Raw genomic sequence first — 22,720 nt, 5'->3', positions numbered from 1 at the left:
ACTTACCTGGGAAGAGATGTATAGATTTCTGGGCAGACTTCAGGCAATCAGGACTACCCGCAGCAGTTTCACACACAGCTTGGCAACGCCCCCTCCACCCCTCTACCCTTTGGTTACCCTACTGCTACAAATTCTGTTACACTTACTTACCTGGGAAGAGATGTACAGATTTCTGAGCAGACTTCATGCAATCAGGACTACCCGCAGCAGTTTCACACACAGCATTTACCAATGGGATATCCTATAATATCATTGAATAACAGAAGTAACAAAATTAAGACATGAGAGTGAGTGGTCTGATTGTCAAGACAAGAGTTGGGAACTGCTGGTAAACATTTCATGAATAAATCATGTTGGCAAACCTTCATTGATAATTGACTGAATATAGGAGGGGTAGGTGGCCACACGAAAGGAAATAATTTTAATAGCCAATCTTGTGTTGTTGTTGTTGTTTTCTGGGTGATCAGCTTATAAATATTGGGAATAAATTCTGGCAGCAAATGAGATTAAGATAACAGAATTGGTTAAGTGACATCTTTATCAAACTATCTAGGCAATGACTGAGGAGGGCAGCAGATGAAGATTTGCAGAGGGTGACATTATATTATACATAAATTAAACTATTTGAATTCCAATTTTGGTAAATCATGATACACACCTTGCAGGAGGTGAATGTTTCCAATGCTGTTTTGCTGTAAGAAACTGATTTCTGCAAAAAATCAAGATTACATGTTTAAATCAAGATTACATGTTTAGAATAAACATCACAAACATTAAATGTATTGAGTGAAAAGTTTAAAATAATGGCGGTATTGAAATTTCATATCATATTCTGCTACTTTCTCATCTTACATTATGTTTATTCTGAATGTTTTTACTACTGTAACGCGGCTGGGCCGCGGGGTGAATACTGAGAATCCAGAACCTGGAACGACTGGACAAAAACTGTACGAAATGCCATCTAAAATGGTGAACTACTGTTATTGCTAATTTCACTGGTTCTTACTCATGGCGGGAGCTTTCGACTGATGCCAGCTTGTCTATCAGTTTGGCAATTGAGCAATTTAGGCCAATCAGAAGTCAAATTTCTTTGGGATATAAAAATCAATAAATAAATCAGAAAAATAATAGGCTTCAGCCTATTTAATTAATTTTGAAGTCACTGGCAGATTTTCCACATACTTTCCTTGATTCTGAAGTATAGAACTGCACAATTGATAGAATAAACAGGAAGGTCCTTTTTAATTTATAAAAAACGCACAGTGTGCCTTTAATCCATAACACAAAAATTCAGAGCACAATTTCATGCCTGAAATTTACCACCAATCTGGCCCATGCATGCATGCACGCACATCATAATGGGCTATTCCAGATAAAATATGCACCCCCCCTATAGAGGGCAAAATGGTTTTTTTCTAAAATGTCTGGAATTCCAAAGCATACTTGAGGAAGAAACCTGGATTTCCGGCCCTGTTTAGTGCATGTAAAATCTGGAAATCCATGGAGGGTATAGAGGGTTTTTAAAAAATGTAAAAAAAAAGTTGGAATTTTCAATAAATATACAAAAATAAATCTGGAATTCCATTGCCCTCTATAGAGGGTTTCTAAAGATACCCAAATAAAATGTTGGAATTTTTCAATTGACTAGCAAAAAGTCTGGAATTCCATGGAGGGGTATAGAGGGTTTTAAAATTATCAAAAAAAGTTGGAATTTTCAATTGACTTACCAAAAAAAATCTGGAATTCCATCGCCCTCTATAGAGGGTATCTAAAATTACACAAATAAGTTGGAATTTTTCAATTGACTACCAAAAAGTCTTGAATTCCATGTTAGGATTTTTAGAGTTATTTTAGGCGTGTATAGGTGTTTATTGTTGTAAAGGTTACATTATATTTGCTTTATCTGCATTTATTCCAAGTCATCTATGATGTTTTACATGTATAGGCCTAATATAGGCCCACCACCAAGCGTGTGTTTGGCAGTAACCAGGCCCGTGCACGAGGGGGGTGTGGGTGCGACTGCACCTCCACAAATTTGCAAAAGTATTCAAAAAGTCCCAAAATTGAAGCATTTGCGTTTTTTTATGGTTTTTTGGTCAAAAAAGGTCCAAATTTGGGGGGAAAAGTCCACATTTCACAAAATCGCCCCCCTTTGGAAAAAAGTCCACTTTTTCAAAATCAGCACCCCCAAACAAAAAATCCTGCGTTTGGGCCTGGCAGTAACGCACATGAGGTTTTCAAAGTCTGGTTCAGGGTCTCGATTCTCTGACTGTTTTAAAATTTAATAACTAATTCCCCAGTTTCCCCGATTAGGTGGATTATTTCCCGATCTTTTTGACAAAGGGGGGGCACATCCCCTGTCCCTTGGCGCATACGCCACTGGTGTTGGTATCCTAGGTAACCACTAAAATTAAGCTTCTCGTTTGTGAAGGGTTGCTGTTCTCCTTACAGGTTTTCAATAACAATATGTGGTATGTAGGCCTACTAGTTTCTATATTAGGCCTAAAAAATGTTTGATTGGCGTAACATAATTTTAACATTCTTGTTAAACCGGGTCTTTAGGTCCATGAACTGAACCACACAAAGGGACGCATACTCTGTCGGCAGCACACATTTCGAACTATAAAAGGATTGTATCGTGAAACTCAGTTTCTTGCTTCAGCTCTTTCTAAAAATTCATTAGGGCAAAATTCTTTCTTTATGTCCTTAATTATTCTTTATTTATTCCTGTTCTTTCTTTCTTGAGGCCTAGATCTTTTTACCCTACTTTACAACACGAATATTGTTGTATTGTCAATGGAAGTCCGTAGAACGTTAAGCCTAATGGCGCTTATGGGCCCCTTTGATATAACTGGTATTTTAGACACAAACTTAAAGCGCCCCACAAAATTCCCACCAGCAAATAAGGGCATGCACACACCCTTAATTCTTGTTGTGATTTTTAGAGGAAGTAGCTCTCTCTTTGTACATGAAATTTACCCCAAGGCAAAGGAGCCATGTGCGCCATTAGCGTAACGTTACTGTACATAGAATTCAAACTTTCTTACTTTGGTTTGAGCTGAGACTAAAATACCTAAAGCCTCAAATGTTGTTTTTATATTAAATACATACCTGTATTTGAATGAAATAGATATATTTATAATAGGCTGCATGATAAATACATGAAGCCACATCAAGTAGAACGAGTGCAACCTTGCCGCAGTACCTTGTACTACGCAGGTGCTCCTTTGTTAAAAGGAATTCCCTGATTGGGGAGTGGACATCAAAGAGCTCATATCTAAATTAGATTTGGGGACTGTTACTTTTTAAAGTTTCAACGTCCGTATACATACGACATGTAGCCTATGAATAAAATACGACATGAATCAAGTAATAATAAAGTGACCTAGTTCTTTCCTTGCCCTGTTATAGCTATTATTATAAGATGAGCTCAAAGTGTATATTTCTACATTTTGAGCTCAAAATATTTAATCAATGATAATAGGGATATCATTATGTCTATACTGTGATGCGAAGCGTTGTGTGTGGGGGTGTGGGCTGTGGGAGTGAGTGTGATGCTGTTTTAAACAAATAGGCCTATAAAAACAAAATCTTCGCACAAGCTAGAATGAAGAGTGAAGACCCAAGTCGGGCTGGGGATCACCATTGCAGGGGATGAACCTATCGACCCACACCACTCTTCGTCATACATAAATTCCCCCAGCCACATTTCCCTAACATAATATGAAATTTAAAAAAAAAAGGAAATTTAGTTCGGCAGAGGTGGGGCTCGAACCCACGCTGCACCGCTATCATGTATACAGTATCGACATATTACCAGCGCCTGTACCCTGACCAACTGACTTGTTGGGGCCATCTTGAAAATTTGAACATATAATCACAACTTCAATTACTTCATTACTTCAACATACCACGTGACAAGCAAAGACAGAAAAGCGTCATACTGCAGTTACTGTCCATTTTCCTATACACAATACACAGTGCTCTTACCGTTGACGCAGTAACCTCTACAAATAGCGTATGTTAGAAGTATGGGTAATTGCCTAGTTAACGTCGGTGTGTGAAAAATAACCGCCAATTCTAGAAAATATAGTTTTGTAACATGTCCTAAATTTTTAGCTAATTTAGATGTTTGGAAATATTCGTACTTTGGTGTTTTAGGAAGGATATGTAAGCGACAGATAACACCAAAAAATATGAAGAAATTATTTCCAACCCGTGTTAAGTCTGCAAACCACCATGCTTCTCATTTTCAAGAACGCTGGTTAACAATAAGCAGAGTATTGTCTCATTTAGTAAACAAAAGCCCACACAGAATTGTTCTCTAGCGTTCGCTTTATAATCGTTCACCCAACTGAAACTATAATACCAGCTCATTGCTCCATTGTACATGTAAAGCAGAAACATATGTTGCGTGTATTTAACCAGAGAAGATATGATTTAATCAGTTGAGCTGTTTTCAATGAGTGTTATCTTGGTTTAATAGCTTTTAATGGGGTTTAAGTCCTGCAAAGGTCGTGGTGAATTCCACTGTAGACATGACTGCATCATGTACCGTATTTTGGAATTTTATCTGCTTAAAAACATTAATGTGTAGAGCTACCATTAGGCCTATTAATATTGTTGAATTCTCAGGCGCATACAAACAATACGAGGGCCTATGATACATACACAATTCATTTCGTGCATGCACGTGCCCTGCAAGGTAGCGAGCCTAGCCTACCATTTTTCTTGTAAGACGGTCTGGATTCGTAGTCCACGTAGGTCCCCAAAGTTCTTTCAGATATTAAAAGATTAAATTCCCATAAAGACGAAACAGTAATCTTTAGTGGGGACCTACGTAAATTTTACATAAAATTTCCGCCATCAATTCAGTGTTCATTTTTATTATTCAGAAAATATTTTGGCGTATATAAAATTGAAATAAATTCTCTGCTTCCTAAACCACATAAACTGAAGCATGATTGGGTATCACGAATCGCTATATATGATGTACAGTTAATATTCAAATATTCTTTTACACATTATGATGCTTCAGTTTTTACACAAACAAGAATTTGTCTTTAAAAAAGATAAGTTCACGGATCAGGTGTATAGTACATATACTTTGAGCTACTTTGGTCTAACATTTAATATTCATATCTAACCTACTCTGCACTTATTCAACAATAAATAAGTGATATGAGGCTTAATAATGATACCTGTGTCTTGACTCTGAAAAACAATATTTTTTTAAACCTCATTTTGCATTTAGTTTTTTAAGCCACCTCGAAGCCACCTACACTACAGGATCTCATTTTGCATTTAGGGTTTTTATTGCGTTGCAAAGTAGCAAAACTTTCTGGCCCAATTCGTGACTGGAAAAGGCTATCCCTCTTACAACCTATCAACAGGTCTGATTTCTATAATGAGGTGTCACCGGGTTTCATGAGATAATAATACCAAATCTAAACACCATGAAATTCAATACATCACGACCAAGCTCACATTGGGCGCCCCATTCTTTTTTAAAGGAATTTTTATTAAGCCACCTCCAGGAAACAAATTTGGCTATAAACTACTAAGTATAAAGTCTAATAAATAAATAAAATAAATAAAATAAAATGAAAATTGTACATGTATGCAAGATGCCTTATTACTAAAGTAAACAAATTACACAGCCATTTGCTCTTGCTAGTTTTTGTCAGGGTCAGGGATATTTGTCTCATAGTCCTGCTTTTATGAACACTAATATTATACAGGTTACTACACATGGGTTATTACAAGAGTCAATAAACATTTGACCAATTAACTATAGATAATGGACTTAGTTTTATGCAATGTAGTTATATTGAACCTTTTCTGAAGTAAGTCGCCTGCTGCATAGTTTTATTTACAGATGATATGTTTACTTTGTGATTAGGCCTGACCATGACCTGCTAGTTTGATTAACCAATCAGTTATGTGCATTGTCAGCATGTGATGGTTATAAGCCAATTGCAAACATATTTATAAAAAAGGCTAAAAAATTCCTACACTGAGCAGACTCTTTGCTGGGTTTAAGGGCTAAATAGTAAGTTGTCATGTGGGGCAAGATTAGATAAAGGCATACAAACTAGGGTATGAGATATTAGGAATTATTTCCTAGCCTCTTAACCACAGGGTTGGGCTATATAGCTATTCAAGACACAGGGTATGTAAGGGATAAACTGTGCATATGAGATGTGGGGGCAAATGGCATCATTTCACTGACATGAAAAAATATTTCATTGAAAACCCTCCCACTCAGCTATTTTAAAAAGGTAATCAGGCTTCCTCAGCATATCACATGTGTTATGGTATTATTTTGCGAACTGCCCCGTGGTACTTTATGGAGGGGAGACTTTTATTTAAATACGGTATAAAGGACGAGTGGCCAGTATTCGGTAGGGTCTACATAGCTTTACAAATTCAGAGTCTTGCAATTATGATTTTAGAGCCAAAGGGGTAACTATATATTATAAAATTATAAAAGTTAGAAAGTCAGTATTAAAAGCAAGTCAGTAAGATACACCTCTACACTACAGGCTGCACTCCATAGTAGGCCCACAGCTAAAAAGCGACACTGACAGAAAAAAACTTTAAAAAGGGAGAACTTTTTCATTTTATTTTTTTTTTCTACAATGCAAAATTGATCATTAAGAGGAGGAAGCAAATTGTATTGCCAATATGTTAACTTTAATTTTCCACTTTTATACAAGAAATAAAAGAAGAAGATACAAATTCCTTTAAAAGGGAAGCCAGCTTCAATGCAGAAGAGGTCTTGTAATTAGTTTAGGTGGAAGGCATTTTAGGATCACTCTTTTTTATGATCCATCATGTTCCATGACAGTCCGGGATGACAGTCCACCAAACCAGGTGGTGGTCGCATTGCATTTTCATCGTCAACCGTGTAATTGAATGGGATTATTTTGAAAATTTAAAACGCTTGAAATTTCACAAACAAATAGGCCTATATGTTAATAAATAATATAAATACAAGCTAAAACCATGGGGGTTTGATAATAAACCCCCAAAACTAACCAGTATTTGGAAAATGCCATACGGCCGGGCCGTTTCACAAGCTGCCGGCTCTATCATGCCATTCGCCGCCTGCTCCAAACCATCAATGATAAGAACATGCACACAGAAAAACCAAACATTAACTCCTATAACTTCCTGTCAACTCTTTAATTAATTACTCCAAATTGTTCTGTCTTTTTGTCTTTTCTGCCTTTTAGGCCACCCTTAGCTCATTATTAATATAAAGAAATACACTGCAGTTTTTAGTTAATTGGCTAAAAACTGCCATCCTACTTGCCTTATACATGCACATTAATTTTATATTAATTTATATATTAATTCGCAATTTATACATAGCACATTATAAAATGTATAAAGATTGATATTGTTCAATAGGCCTACATGTATATCAATTGTACCCATATCAAAAATAGGCCTTGAATTTACATCGAATTTTTCCTGTTGAAAAGACAAAACTGATGTTTAAGATATCAATTATTTCATAAATGACATTTTGAGTCATTTTTATCCATAAAACGATACAGGATATAGGATATTTTTACTTTGACTTTTAGGTCCATAAAGGTTTTAATCATGTTATTATCAATACACTCACATCTCATGCTGTGTTGATCTCCAGGAGGTCTGCAAATGTAAATCTAAGAACGCCTGATAACAAGGATACTATCATTTTCTTTCGTTGATATGCTGTGGAAACTATTATAGGCCTGGCATATATATAACTTTTAATGTTATATTTCCTTCAAACCATAACTTTTGAAATTCTCACTCGTTTTCATTCGTTAAAACGGCAAAGCATACTTTCTTTTTCTTACAAATCGAATAACAGGTCTTACATATGGGCAATTCCATGTTACTCGCGTTACATTTTGATAAAATCAGCACATTCAATGTCATATAAATACAATTGAACAAGGAGTTGGTTTATTCATCTTCTCTCCACATGTACTCACTGACCCAATGTATCAAATCACATAAACTTTAATTTTGTAAATAACTAGATGAAACATTTATAGCAAAAAATGTGATTGTGACTCGCGTTACGAAAAATTACACCTTCAAAATTAGGCTTTTACTTGTTCAATATTTCTCCTCAAACAAACAGCTGCAGACAAAAGTTTATACTACTAAGTAATTACCTTATATCTCAGCTGTATTACAGAAACAAACACCAAGTATATTTGAGATTGGTATTTTTAAAATGGCCAACTTTTGCTAAATTGGTGCGTGACTCGCGTTACGTGACTCGCGTTACGCTCACTATTTTGATTACATGGTCCCACTTTGAAAGCTTTAAACACGCTCACTTTCATTTCCATTGTGGTCAGTTTTACTTTAGCACTATAAAAATACTGTAATTCAACATTAAAAAGGACCCTCTCCTCTGGGGTAGGATGGTGGGGTGGTACGGGGGCTAATGATGGAAATTTAAAAAAACTGGCAATTTGAATAAGAATACAATTTTCATACACATTTATTACATAAAATGCATTGAAAAACTGTATGGAAACATTCATATACACCAGGCACAAAAAGAAACTTGTCAATTATAGTCATCCTTGCTGTTTAACAACCTGATCATTTTGGATTATTCTGAAATATACATTTTGTTAATTGGACTTTGCTTTCTCACTTGACACCCTGTTAGTAAAAATTGAACAAGAATTGACCACGACATACGCCTCCAAACTCTCAAACCCCAAAATTAAAAGTTGCAATTTCAACTATTTTCAATGGGATGCATCGTTGTGTTGTACACAAGCACCACGGGCCGATAAAGCACACAGTGTAACAGCACAATTGAATCGTTAAAATTGCAACTTTCGATTTTGGGATTTGGAGGCACATATCTTGGTCAATTTTTGCTCGATTTTCATGAACAGGATGTCAAACGAGAAAGCAAAATCCAACTAACAAAATGTATATTTCAGAATAATGCAAAATTATCAAGTTGTTGAACAGCAAGGGTGACTATAACTGACGAGTTTCTTTTTGTGCCTGGTGTATATATGCAAAACTGATATAGACCATTTATGGTTTGCAAAATGGGTTCCTAAAAATTCTCCATATTTATGTGCAAAGAGGGGTAAGGATTTTTTGGCAGGCTGAGAAGAGGATCAAGCAATTGATGGCAGGCTGAGAGGTGAGGTCAGCTTATTGCAGAGCCCCTAGTAGCAAAATATAAAAGGCTGTCGCTGATCAATGTGGAACACATTCCTCAGACTTGATTTATTCATCTTCTCTTTACATGTATCAAATCACGTAAACTTGTAATTTGTGAATAACTCTATGTGACTATGTAACATTTATTGGCAAAAATGTGGTTGTGACTTTTGTTACTAAAATTACCCCTTCCAAATTGAGCTTTTACTTTTTCAATATTTCTCCTCAAACAAGAAGCTGCACACAGTTTACCTTTTACTGCAGCTATACTACAGAAGCAAACATTGAGTACATTTGAGTTTGGTATTTTTAAAATGGCCAACTTAGCGCGTGACTCGCGTTACTGACTGTTACACTTACACTCACTATTTGATAACACAGCTCAATTTGAAAGCTCTAAACATGCTCTATTTAATTTATATTGTGGAATTCAACTTTAAACATGACCTTCTGTTCTGGGGTTAGGTGGAGAAACTGGGGTGGAATGGTGGCAGTGGGTGTTTATAATGGGTGTTTATAATGGAAATTAGTCAAATTGTAAATTTGAATTCACAGATGGGGACAAAAACAATTTCCAGTCCTGCAATTTGTTAAGTGATGTACAATAATTATGAGTCCTGGGGAGGGTAAAAGTGGGAGGGAGAAGTTTTAGTGATTATTTATGGATTATTTTCTAGCCCTACTGTATAGAGAGCTGTATAATATGTGTGACTCGTGTTACAATATCGTGACTCGCGTTACATTGTGACTCGCGTTACCATTTTGAATAGTCTGCCTCTGGTGGTACATTTGTAGCAAACCAAAAACCTTATGAAATAATTATGAGTTATGACCCAAACCAGGAGGAAAATGAAAGGGAACATTTATAACCCTTTAGATTTTTTACTGCATTAAAAAGTTGTTCTTTTTGTGACTCGCGTTACATGCTTAACATTATACAATTTGCCGTGCCATCCTGACCATTACCAACCCAGCTTCCTAATTTTTTATTTTTTATTTTGACAAATTATGTATCAAACAACACTATCACAAAAAAGAATTGTTTTTGTTCCATATATTAATGAGAAAAAAAATTAATTACTTTTGACTATCTGCTATTAACAAGATGTAGGAAAATACATTAAATCCTTCAAATCAATGAAAAAAAAAAATACTGCAGCTGATATTCATTTGAAAATTTCTTTTTGTTAACTTTAAAGGGTGTATAATCAAAATATATCATCAATCATTGCCAATTGCAAAGTTCATATTTTTGAAAAAATGTCATTTTAACATGGAATTGCCCATATATATTTTCACCATAAAAAGTTCCGCAAAGTAATTCAAACCAATGCTAGTACCCCGTAATCTCTTTAGCAAACAAAGACGATCTCCGAATTAGATAGCCAGCTCTTAGCTGGCGAAAATCAGAATCCCTCAAAGGGGCAGGGACAGAGTTGTTGTTGTTGTTTTGGCCAAATAATAATTTTATTGTTTTGATTACGTTCGATAAATTTGGTTTTACCATAGACCATTTATCTTTCCTATTTTGGAGATTATAAAAGACATAATGTACGATTTTGGTAAAATTTTAATTTTGTTCTTCTTTTTTGTCAAAATTTACTATGATTACATAATATTACTGCTACGGTACTAGTAACACTTTATCTGTCAAGGTAGACTTCTCCGTAGTCCACTTGCCCATTTTGCATACTCGGGCCATTACATTTAAAGCATAAAACTCTGATTTATATTGATTTGTGTGCAACTGATAGATTTTCACATCTGTATCTGATCTTTTCAGTCACCGCACTCCCTCTGTTAGCTTCCAGGATTTTCGGGGTTCGCTATCAATAAACTGGTACTTCCAAAATCAGAATTGTTCAGTATTAAAGTCAGCCATTATAATTATGCAAGATAATGTTGCATTCAGTTACTTTTATTGTCACTAATTATCTGATATTTTTAACTCTTTATGACCATTTTACTATTGAATACTTTAATTTTAATAAACATCAGTATAATTTTGTATTCAACGAAATGGGTTCATCATGACTAATAATAACATATTTTTAATAAAATTCGACTATGGCATAGTCTACTGTCAAGGGGTCTTCTGATCATTTTAACCTGAGACTAGTAAACCAACAGTCTCAGGTTTACTAGTCTCAGTTTTAACTAAGCGAAAATAATGAGGTAAAAAGTAAAAACCGACTTAGCAGCTTAACTGTGGAGCTTTGGGGATCCCAGTTTTATTATAAAACCTCTAAATTTTACTTTGGAGGCTTAGTCCTTTACATGGTATTTCAGATAGCATTGGGCAATTACAATCATGTAAGAAGTGCAAATTTGAGCAAAATATGCAGCAAATGATAGCTTTACTGTAATACCAGAAGATGGGAGAAATATCTCTTTTGCTGATCAAGCAGACCCCCGATCCAAAACAGCCTGGAGTGACTGTGAAGACTGCATGTATTATAAACACAAGTGTGTATAACTTTGTTTGCCAAGTCATGGAACCTTTTAAAATGTGTTTGAAGAGCATAATTAATATCCATGGTTAAACAAACAACCATGAACAAGATCTTGTTCTGTTTAATACATGTACTGCTCTGTGGTTTAGGTTGTGCAAATTACCAGTTTCGTTTGATTTTGTTTACTTACGTTTTTTAATCTCCATGTGTTATTCAACCTTTTATGTTCACTCAGCATGCAGGAGAATTTTAGATGTGCTAGAACATTGTAGGCTTTACAAAAGCAAAACTTTAATGATAATTATAATGAGTAGTAGAAACGAGATGCAGGGTATCTTAATATTTTAATGACATTATCAATCAAAGTTTTTTTCCTCCATCCCCTATACACAAAACCCAATGGCATATAAATATTTAAATTCCTCATCAAATTTATAATATGCTAATTAATCACATCGTGTGAATAATAAAATAATAAAACAATAAAATGGATGATATTTGATATTACCATATTTTGCATAACATCAGAGAAGATGAGCTCATCTTCACATGTATTTCGATTGAACATCTGCATTTTGTTCCATTCAAAGAACAGTAGTTTTAGCTAGTACGATATTGGATTCATATAGGCCTATCCTCAGATGTTATCAACTCAGACAATCCATAGAGGCGAATTAGTCTGACATTTGATATGTAAGTTGAACATTTTCCAAAAGAAAAAAATGAAAAAAAAACTCAATGTCCGGATTTTTTTAGACGGGGAGCATCATTTAATATAAATCATTTTTAATAATAGTAATACCGGTAATATGCACTTCTTGATTTATGCTTTTGGATTTTTAAATGTATATTTAGAGTCCCTCTTTCAAATTTTATATTTATGTGTAATCTAGCTATATCATAATTTGCTGATACTTTGGTCAAAATTTACATTAAAATGATCAGAAAAAAACTATTATTGTCAAAATTTCTGTTTTCCCAGCAAACACAAAAACGTTTTAAAAACGTTTTAAATAAGCTATATTTTGGCCTTTGGTTAAGGTAAAAACGTTTTAATAACATTAAAATGTCGGGTTATATTAAGGTCATGATAACGTTTTAAAACGTTTTGTATGAAAACACACTACAACAATATTTTTAAATGTTTTCAAAAAATGTTATTGTAAACTATTTTTGCAAACATCTTTGCCAAATATTGTGTCAATACTTAAATAACATTATGTTAAAATATTTGAACCCAGCAAACACAGAAATGTTCTTAAAATGTTTTTTTCAAAACCTTTTAATAACATTTTAATGTCGGGTTATATAAAGGTCATGAAAGCGTTTTTAAAACGTTATTGAAAATATTTTGGGCAAACATTTTCGTAAAATATTTTTTCAACCCCAAAATAACATTCTGTTTAGAATGTTTTGTATCAAGTTTTCAAGAATGTTTTGGGAATGTTATTAAAACGTTTTTATACCCTTTATATAACCCGACATTTAAACGTTTTCTGTAAAACATTTTTGTTTGCTGAGCAGTAGATTATCAAAAAATGTTTTTATGGTTATGAAAACGTTTTATACTCTTAATATACCCTTTATATAACCCGACATTTAAATGTTTTCTGACAACCTTTTATAACCTTTTGCGAATGATGTCGAAAACGTTTTGTGTTTGCTGGGTTAGTGTCATGTTATTTATTGTATTTTTGGCGACAAAAAAGAAAAACCCACCCTATTCTACGGGCGGACCTTTCAACTTCAAGTATAGGGTCGGGTGTTTTTTGTACTTGTATTTCTAGAGAGAGGCTATCTTGAAATTACCCTAAAATATCACCAAAATCTGAAGAATTTTTTAATACCAACATATTTTCTATGATTTAAGCAAAATAAATGTTTTTTTTTTTTTAATTCTCAAAAATACAAATTCCGGGTCGGTTTGCCCCTTAGATAAGTGTTTTTTTGTAGCCTTTGATACTATTAATTTTTTTTTTAATTTGCAACATTTTATAAAACTTAACAAAATATTAACAAAACTGATGCTAAACTTAAAATTTGTATCCATCATTGAAAATCAATCAATTCCGGAAATTAAACCTGTTATTAAAACCCCAAGCCACGATGGGTTGATTTGTTTTTAATACACAGAATAATATTTTCCCTCAGTTTATTAATACGGTAGCTACCCAAATCTGCTAAAATAAAGCACACAGTAAATTTGGAAACAGATAACACTTTGTACTGCATGGATGAAGTGTATGCGCACTATGTCCCATGAACAAACAATTATGTAATAGTATTGACTTTTGTTGAACTTGTGAAAGGTCAGTCCAGAGAGTTTCTCTGCTCGTACTTAATTACTGTTTAAGTGGTAATTTTTCGCGTACAGTTATTGTCGCGATTTGGAGTTACAGAGACATTTTGCAATTGTTATTTTCGCGATGCTTAGTTTTGCCCTATACTTGCAATACATTATTATATATATTAGCGAGGTGTTAATTTCGTGGATGGAACTCCATTCGCGAAATCCATAAAAATAAACCCCTCATGAAGTGTGCTTGCTTTCTGTGAACTTGTTTTCATTAACTTAAGATAGTGCACTTGCTTTAAACTGTTTCTTTACTCAATGAAACTCTCATTAATTGAGTAAAGAAACAGCTTATTTTCAGGGCAACCATTTTCTTGGGGGTGACTTCATTTGGAATCTACATCCCCTGTGTGAGAGACTAAAGTAATGTCTTCCATACAGGGTGTATGTCTTTCAACTGGAATAGCCTAAAATGTGTATATCATATACCTGGTATATGGCCGGATTTACCTTTTGATGGTCCTGTGGGCAAGGCAACATGATTGTCGCAGATCTACTCACTCAAATGGCTTTACCAAGATTGGCAATTTGGTCTAAAATAGGCCAAAAGGGAGATGCAAATTGTAAATTTTGTCACAACATATCTGTCAACTGAGCAGGGAGGGGTCTGATTAAGCCACCCTGCGACTTGTTTTCCGATCAAGTTGGTGTACCCTCTTTTCTTTCCTACTAATAATTAGGGCTTACTCAACAAGAACTGAAGAATGTTGGTTGTCATGGTCACTTGGGCTGTCAATCATGATGATTATAACTACTAGTACCACCAACTTGTGGGGGAGAAAACGCCCCAACATACATTATGCACATACATAATGACAAATTGCATTAACCTGGAAGAGAATGGAATTCCTGATATCTATTTGCACAAAAGGCTGGAAATCCCGACAAATTACTAACAAAACCATCTGGAATTCCAGCACCTCAATGGACAAAAATATGGATTATTTTATTGACCAGAGGCAAAAAAGTCTGGAAATCCAACCAAGGATAAACACAATAAACCTGGAATTCCAAAACCCTCTATGCCTTCAGACTAACAAAATGGTGGAAAAATCTGGAAATTTTGCGCCAAGCATAGGCAAAATAGGCTGGAATTTGGAACAGCATAAGTAGGAATAGGCTGGAATTCCGAGCCCCAAAGACCACCAAAAAATCTGGATTTCCGTTGCCCTCTATAGGGGGGGTGCATGTTTTATCTGGAATAGCCCAATGCAAGGCCAAGCTTAGCCTTTCTTGAAGACTAGGAACTTCCCCTTTTATATTCTATCGTAATTAAATTAAGATGATCAAACCATTGTTTTATCAGTCACGATGAACCAAGATGTCCAAGAGAAGCAGAAGGCAGAGCCTAAGTAAGCTTAAACTTTCCAGGTCACCTACAGGCGATAAAAGGCGCAAGGCTCAGCAGCCTAGGCCATCTAAGCTTACCAATTATGACGATTTGTGACTGTAAAGATGCTAAAATAGTGCAGTTCTATAGGCCTACCTTCGATGAAGACAATTAAGCATTCATGGGAACCAAATTCACAAAGCGGAGAAAGCTAGCCTTGAAAAAGGCTCGATGATGATGGATGGATGACAACCCATTTTACACAGGACTATGGCTGACATGGCTGTCGTCTGCTACATTTTGACCATCATTTTTGGCTGAAAGTTCCCATAAATTGCATTAAATGTCTTCCACATCGAAGCTGAAATTTACTGAACCAATGTCAAGGAAAGCGAGGCTACGGCAGTGAGTGGCAATCACTTCCAATGCCCGATGAGTCTCATTTCAAATCTACAGACGGGCTGACCAGGGCGTGACTGCCCCTGGCAGCGTCAAACCAAAAAGTGAGCAATTTTGGCGAGCAGCCGCTTTTTATACGAGCAATTTATCGCGAAAACACTTTTCTGATTGACTGAAAAACATGAAAAACGAACGCGGCACAAACCCAGACAAGCGAGAATCCGACCATAGACATCCCCAGACGGGGTCGATCTCCAGAATAAAAAGCGAATTTGACAGAATCTTTACTAGATTCAGAGAATTACACCCAAAATCGACAAAGAACTGGCAACTAGTAAATAAATCAAAACTTTCCTAGATCAAAAATATGCACGAAACACATCATTTTAAATCAATTAAGTTACGCTGAAATTCAATTCAGATTTCAATAAAAGTAATTTTGATAGTATTTCCACCTGTGCTTTGCCATAAACTTTTATTAATTTGCACAATAAAATAATTTGAATCATGAAAATCTGGCGATCAAATCAGTGACTGGTGAGTAATACAATACTCTTCATTCAGTAAGCTTATAAAAATGCATGACCAGAACATCGAAATTGAGGACTCATCAAAATTTGGTTATAAAATCATGACAACTAGTCCAAGAGAGATAGGTACGTGTAACAATACAAAAATAAGACCATAAGCCTCACACGAGCTCAAATAACCAATTTTAGAGAATGAGCGAAAATCCATTTTAGTTACACTGCTTACAGTAAATATTTTATTACTCCCTGGTCCGGTAGCGCTGGCGATAGCATGGAAGAGGCAAAGTCTCCTTTACGCGCCAACAACCAATGGGTCAACCGTCTTGTTGTCAAGACCGTTGATCAACCAATCAATGTGATTGTTTATCACTTCTGTGTTAATGCTTTGCACGCTTAATGCACAGCACAGATCAGGGAAGTAATAAAAAAATAACTGTAAATCTGTGATCCCTTGTTTTATCTACCTCCATCATTCACTGAACATTGTATAAAGCTGGTTTGTTTCTGTCCATTTGAAACCCCAACTTTAAACAAGTAGATAAAAATTTTTTTTTTCCATTTTGTGTAATCATGGGCACGTCAGAATTTTTCAGAATTTATTTTGTTAACAGAAAGTGAAAACATATGAAAAAATTGTGGTCATCTAAATTGTACACAGATGTGTAGTTTAACTACAATTCACCCCTTTTACTTGTCAATTTTTTTTATGCTGGATTTATTGCTTGGAAACATTTTTCAATTAAATCAAGAAATTCAACTAAATTTCTTCAAATCATTGCAGCTTAAGATAAATATTTTACATCACATGACTGTCATCTATGGATGAGTTATACAGATCGAATTGAACTATTTAATTTGTGTGATAGTAAAAAGAATACAAATTGTTGTATTTCACTTCACTTGTCAACCAACTTTAAAACCAAGTAATCTACCTTTAAATTTGGAATGATTAATATCATAAAAGAATTGCCTAATCGCGCTATGGGCTCCCTTGACATAAGTGGAATTTTAGGCACAACCTAAAAGTGCCCTCCCGTAAAATTCTCACCAGCAAATAAGGGCATGAAACCGTAATTCTTGTTGGGATTTTAAAGGAGGGAGTGCTCTATTTACCCCAAGGCAAAGGAGCCCAAGTGCGCCATTTGGCGAAACTTTACAGTATTCAAACTATCAAACACTTACGCAGTTTTATATATAACTAGATTTCACGGTTCTCAGGTTGGGTGGTTCTCGTGATAGGACTTTCTCTGATTACGCAACACCCGTTACCCATAGGCCTACCTGCCCTGACCTTTTAAACTAACTATGATATACGTCTCTCAATGATCAAGACTCAATTAATTTGACACAATAATCAACTTAGTAGTTTTGTAGCTGTGACGCTTACTTGGCCGTAATCTGGAAACCCATCGTTCGCCTCTTCCAAGCCCTGTCCTGCTACCACATATGAGCCCCCTCCCCGGCCCCCCAAAAATACCCCGGAAATAGTCATGTTCTGAGTAATAGGCCACTACACGCGTGTGTTGAAAATAGGCCTATTGATCCGATCAGATGCACCTGCACGATTAGCCACACTGTAATGCTTTCTGATGCTCGCACCGCACCCGTTGGTACTCCGTGAACTACGCGATAGCGCGCCGCGCGGACGCTCGCGATGCGCACCGCGAGCACACGTTAGTGAGCCGCTCGCACGCGATAGCGCGCGGACAGAGTGACGGACGGACACGCCGTTATTAGTATTAAGATACCCCGTTTACATTGGGTGAAAGTCGTAATCGAATTCACTAAAGTCGTAATTTACTTAATTCGTCTTACAGTCGTAATTAATTGTAATTCAAAAGTCGTAATTCCAATGATGACTTGCATCGTCATTCATTTCAAGTGAATTCGAATAAGTCGTCATTAATTACGACATTTTGTTAATGTAAACGAACACATTGTTTAATTCGTATTTACCTGCCGTAACCACTGGTAACAAACGAATTCGATATTTGTGAATGGGAATTCAGCCGATGTAGTGTAAACACGCACCAAAGCGAATTAATCTGCTGTCATGATTCAAAATACAGCTTAAGTCGATTCGACTTTTGCCCAATGTAAACATATAACATACCTGTGCTTGGTTGGGTGACAATTGCAATGTTAACTCTGCTGATAGATTCCACAACTCTCCTCTATGGGAATGTCTGGTATTATGTAAAACAATGATTACAAAATAATTAGTATTCATAATAAGTGAAATAATAACAAGCAGTGGCCGTCTTTTCCTCCCTCGGTTCATTATCTTCAATTATGTTTTTTTTTCATTCCACATTGGCCAGCATGCTCATACGACACATGCTTTTTATCCTGCTGGAGTATTTTGCTTGAGCCTAGTCCAATCAGGAACCAAGTGAGTCTCAACATAGAGTCCCACTGTTTACAATGACAAACAAATTTGAAACTGAATTAAACTTTTTAACTTTATATGAAGGAAAATAAAAACCTTTAATTTATTCATCCATTTTTCTTTCATGTGATCTATTTCATATGCACAAACTAAATCAAAATTGAAATCTTTTACTTTATCACATGTGTTCAAACATACCTTTTCAGTAACTTGGCAACCTGTCTACAAGCTAAGTCATTATGTCCCTGCAAGAAGCAAAAACCAAAACCAAAAGTTCATAGATAATTTAATTGGAGAGAAGTGTTTGCAGGTGCCAGTGATAATCACAATACATTTTCTGTGAGAATCATTATTCAAAATCATCATTAAATCATATTTTCTTATGTTTTTCATTCCGAACAAGCTGAGGTTGAAACGATGCACAAATTGTTCATTTGATTGATGGGTTAAAATGATCCTTTTATCTTAGTCGTAATCTGTATGGGTACTGGAAGCTGAGGACTAGAATATGCATCAAAACAGACATATAATTAAGCAAGTCAATAATACACCTGTTATGATCATTAACTTTGGTCCTACAACCATCTATATACTTGCTAAAACGTATCTCACCTGTAATACTTGCTAAAACATATCTCACCTGTAATGCATATATCATTGCTGATAAGAATCCCAAATCTACAGCAATAGTTTCTCCTTCTTCTTTGTCCTGCCATTTCTGTAGCTCTGTAATAGCTGCAGTAGCTAATGTCACATCACCCAAAACTAAGCCTAGAGAACACAGAGCAAATAGACCATCCACACTTGGGCTTGATAGCTGACAACTGTAACAAGTTCAGAAAGTTAAGATGTTATCTACTTTAAAAACTGGAAATAATAAAATGTATCATGTAGTTGGGAAGAGGAAGAATAGGAAAAAGATAATGAAGATGATGAAGACAATGAAGAAGAAAATGAAGATAAAAAAATTATAACAATGAACTAATGAAGGTGAAAATTATAATAAACAAGATGTACACCACAAAGCAGACAAAATGATGATGATGAAAATACCAAAGGTAAAGAAGATAAGGATGAGGAAGAGGAGGAGGAGAAGATGGAAAAGAAGATGGAAGATGAAGAAGACAAAAACAAAACCTTGTTGGGCAGGAAAAACCTCCTATGTATCTTTGTCCCCTGGACAAGTTAAAAGCAAAACCTCCTATCTAATCTGTTGGCAGTTTTGCTTTAAACATGTTTAGGAGGTTTTTCCTGCCCAATGACGAAAGATGACAAAGATGAAGAAGAAGATAAAGAAGAAGAAGACAATGACAACAATGTTCACAATAATGACCAAAACTGTGACAACCATGGCTAGCATGTGAAATTAAACAATATTCTTATGGCCAGGTAACACAAGTAAATGAGTCAAATTTGGTCAAATCATACCAACCTTTTAAAGAGCAACGTCTTTGCTTGTTCAGTATTGCCACTCTTGTATGCCACCATGCCCATTGCAGACAAGATCTGAGATTTATCAGCCTCATTAGATGCTAACTGCAAGGCTTGTTCATAGGCTGGATAAGTAAATGATAAGAAAATCAAAAGCTGATGATCCAATAAATCTATCATAATTATAGACAGCAACAATACTGTCATTTGTCACAAAATGAACACATTCAAATCTAACAAAAGTGTTAAATTTGAATTGTTTTTGGCTATATTCCATGAACCAAGATAATTATTTCTTTCTAGGAAATGTAGCCTTTGTCTGATTTTCTCATATGCTAGCAATAACGACCTCTTACCTTAATTGAATACCTTACCAGTAGAAGGAATTACAGGATGGTAATTGCTGGCTTTAAGCAGTATACAGACTTTTTTATTATGCGTACAATATTGTATGTACAATATATGCGTTATTTAATCTATTGCCATTCTATTTCCAGTAATGTTTAAGTTCTAACGAATGTTTGATGACGTAAAATCGATAATATATTTCTGCTAGATATTGTATGTAACATATTATCGATTTTTAGTCATCAAACATTCGTTAGAACTTAAACATTACTGAAATAGAATGGCAATAGATTAAATAACGCATATATTGTACATACAATATTGTACGTATAATACTGGAGTCTGAAGCCCGCTTTATAGTAATTCTAAGCAGGCTTTGCAATAATTCTAAGCACTGCTATTTCAATACATTACAGCATTTAAAATGTCCATGGTTGATGAAAAAAATAAAAATATCCAGGAGAAAATAAAGATGATGTAACATTAAGGCCATCTAATTAATGTGTTCCTCCATTGCACAAAATTAATGTTTGTAAATACTTTTTGAAATATGTAATTTTGGTTCCATCATAAATGGCAAAATGGTTTATAATTTGTGCACATTTGAGTTGTCTTTAGAAAAAGACAATGCCATCACAAATGGCAAAATGGGTCACAAATTGTGTACACTTTGTCATCATCCAAGTTCTCAGATTCAGAAGTAAAACAAAATGTGATCGAGATGGCTTTCGAAATGGATAATTTTGATTCCATCACAAATGGCAAAATGGGCCATAATTTTTGTACACTTTGTCATCATATGAGTTCTCAGATTCAGAAGTAAATAAAAAATGCAAGTGGATTGGCTTTAAGAATGGACAATTATGGTTCGATCACAAATGCCATTAAAATGTCGGGTTATATAAAGGTCATGATAACGTTTAAAAGCGTTTTGTATGAAAAACACACTACAACAATATTTTTAAATGTTTTCAAAAAATGTTATTGTAAACTATTTTTGCAAACATTTTTGCCAAATATTGTGTCAATACTTAAATAACATTATGTTAAAATATTTGAACCCAGCAAACACAGAAATGTTCTTAAAATGATTTTTTCAAAACCTTTTAATAACATTTAAATGTCGAGTTATATAAAGGTCATGAAAACGTTTTTAAAACGTTATTGAAAATATTTTGGGCAAACATTTTTCGCAAAATATTTTTTCTACTCCCAAAATAACATTCTGTTTAGAATGTTTTGTATCAAGTTTTCAAGAATGTTTTTGGAATGTTATTGAAACGCTTTTATACCCTTTATATAACCCGACATTTAAAGCGTTTTCTGTAAAACATTTTGTTTGCTGAGCAGTAGATTATCAAAAATGTTTTTTAAAGTTATGAAAACGTTTTATACTCTTAATATACCCGTCATATAACCCGACATTTAAACGTTTTCTGACAACCTTTTATAACCTTTTGCGAATGATGTCGAAAACATTTTGTGTTTGCTGGGTTAGCTTTAGAAATGGATAATTTTGACTTTTGGCAAAATTGGTCACAAGTTGTGTACACTTTGTCATCGTCTGAGTTCCCATTCAGGAGTAAAACAAAATGTGATCGAGATGGCTTTAGAAATGGATAATTTTGATTCCATCACAAATGGCAAAATGGGCCACAATTTGTGTACACTTTGTCATCATCTGAGTTCTGATTCAGAAGCAAAACAAAATGTGATCGAGATGGCTTTAGAAATGGATAATTTTGATTCCATCACAAATGGCAAAATGGGCCACAATTTGTGTACACTTTGTCATCATTCGAGTCCGATTCAGAAGCAAAACAAAATGTGATCGAGATGGCTTTAGAAATGGATAATTTTAATTCCATCACAAATGGCAAAATGGGTCACAAGTTGTGTACACTTTGTCATCATCTGAGTTCCGATTCAGAAGTAAAACAAAATGCGATCGAGATGGCTTTAGAAATGGATAATTTTGATTCCATCACAAATGGCAAAATGGGCCACAATTTGTGTACACTTTGTCATCATTCGAGTCCGATTCAGAAGCAAAACAAAATGTGATCGAGATGGCTTTAGAAATGGATCATTTTAATTCCATCACAAATGGCAAAATGGGTCATAATTTGTGTACACTTTGTCATCATCTGAGTTCCGATTCAGAAGTAAAACAAAATGCAATCGAGATGGCTTTAGAAATGGATAATTTTAATTCCATCACAAATGGCAAAATGGGTCACAAATGTGTACACTTTGTCTTCATCTGAGTTCCCATTCAGGAAT

At 34.9% G+C, this 22,720-nt stretch overlaps 1 protein-coding gene across 1 annotated transcript; it reads right to left on the bottom strand.

Annotated features, from left to right (window-relative positions):
* Positions 1-150: 150 nt before the first annotated feature.
* On the bottom strand, positions 151-20,269 carry LOC140145585 (tetratricopeptide repeat protein 37-like; the record flags this gene model as incomplete). The annotated part of the gene is made up of 6 exons (XM_072167282.1): positions 20,091-20,269; positions 19,299-19,482; positions 18,857-18,903; positions 18,383-18,455; positions 659-709; positions 151-241 (listed from the first exon to the last, which is right to left on the bottom strand). Coding segments are annotated over exons 1-6 (625 nt in total), but the record flags the coding sequence as incomplete, so codon positions are not given.
* Positions 20,270-22,720: the final 2,451 nt, after the last annotated feature.

The sequence above is a fragment of the Amphiura filiformis genome, unplaced genomic scaffold (assembly GCF_039555335.1).
Source record: "Amphiura filiformis unplaced genomic scaffold, Afil_fr2py scaffold_424, whole genome shotgun sequence".
Classification (NCBI taxonomy): Eukaryota; Metazoa; Echinodermata; class Ophiuroidea; order Amphilepidida; family Amphiuridae; genus Amphiura; species Amphiura filiformis.
Note: the sequence above shows the minus strand (reverse complement) of the source record. Positions and strands in the feature narration are given on the sequence as shown.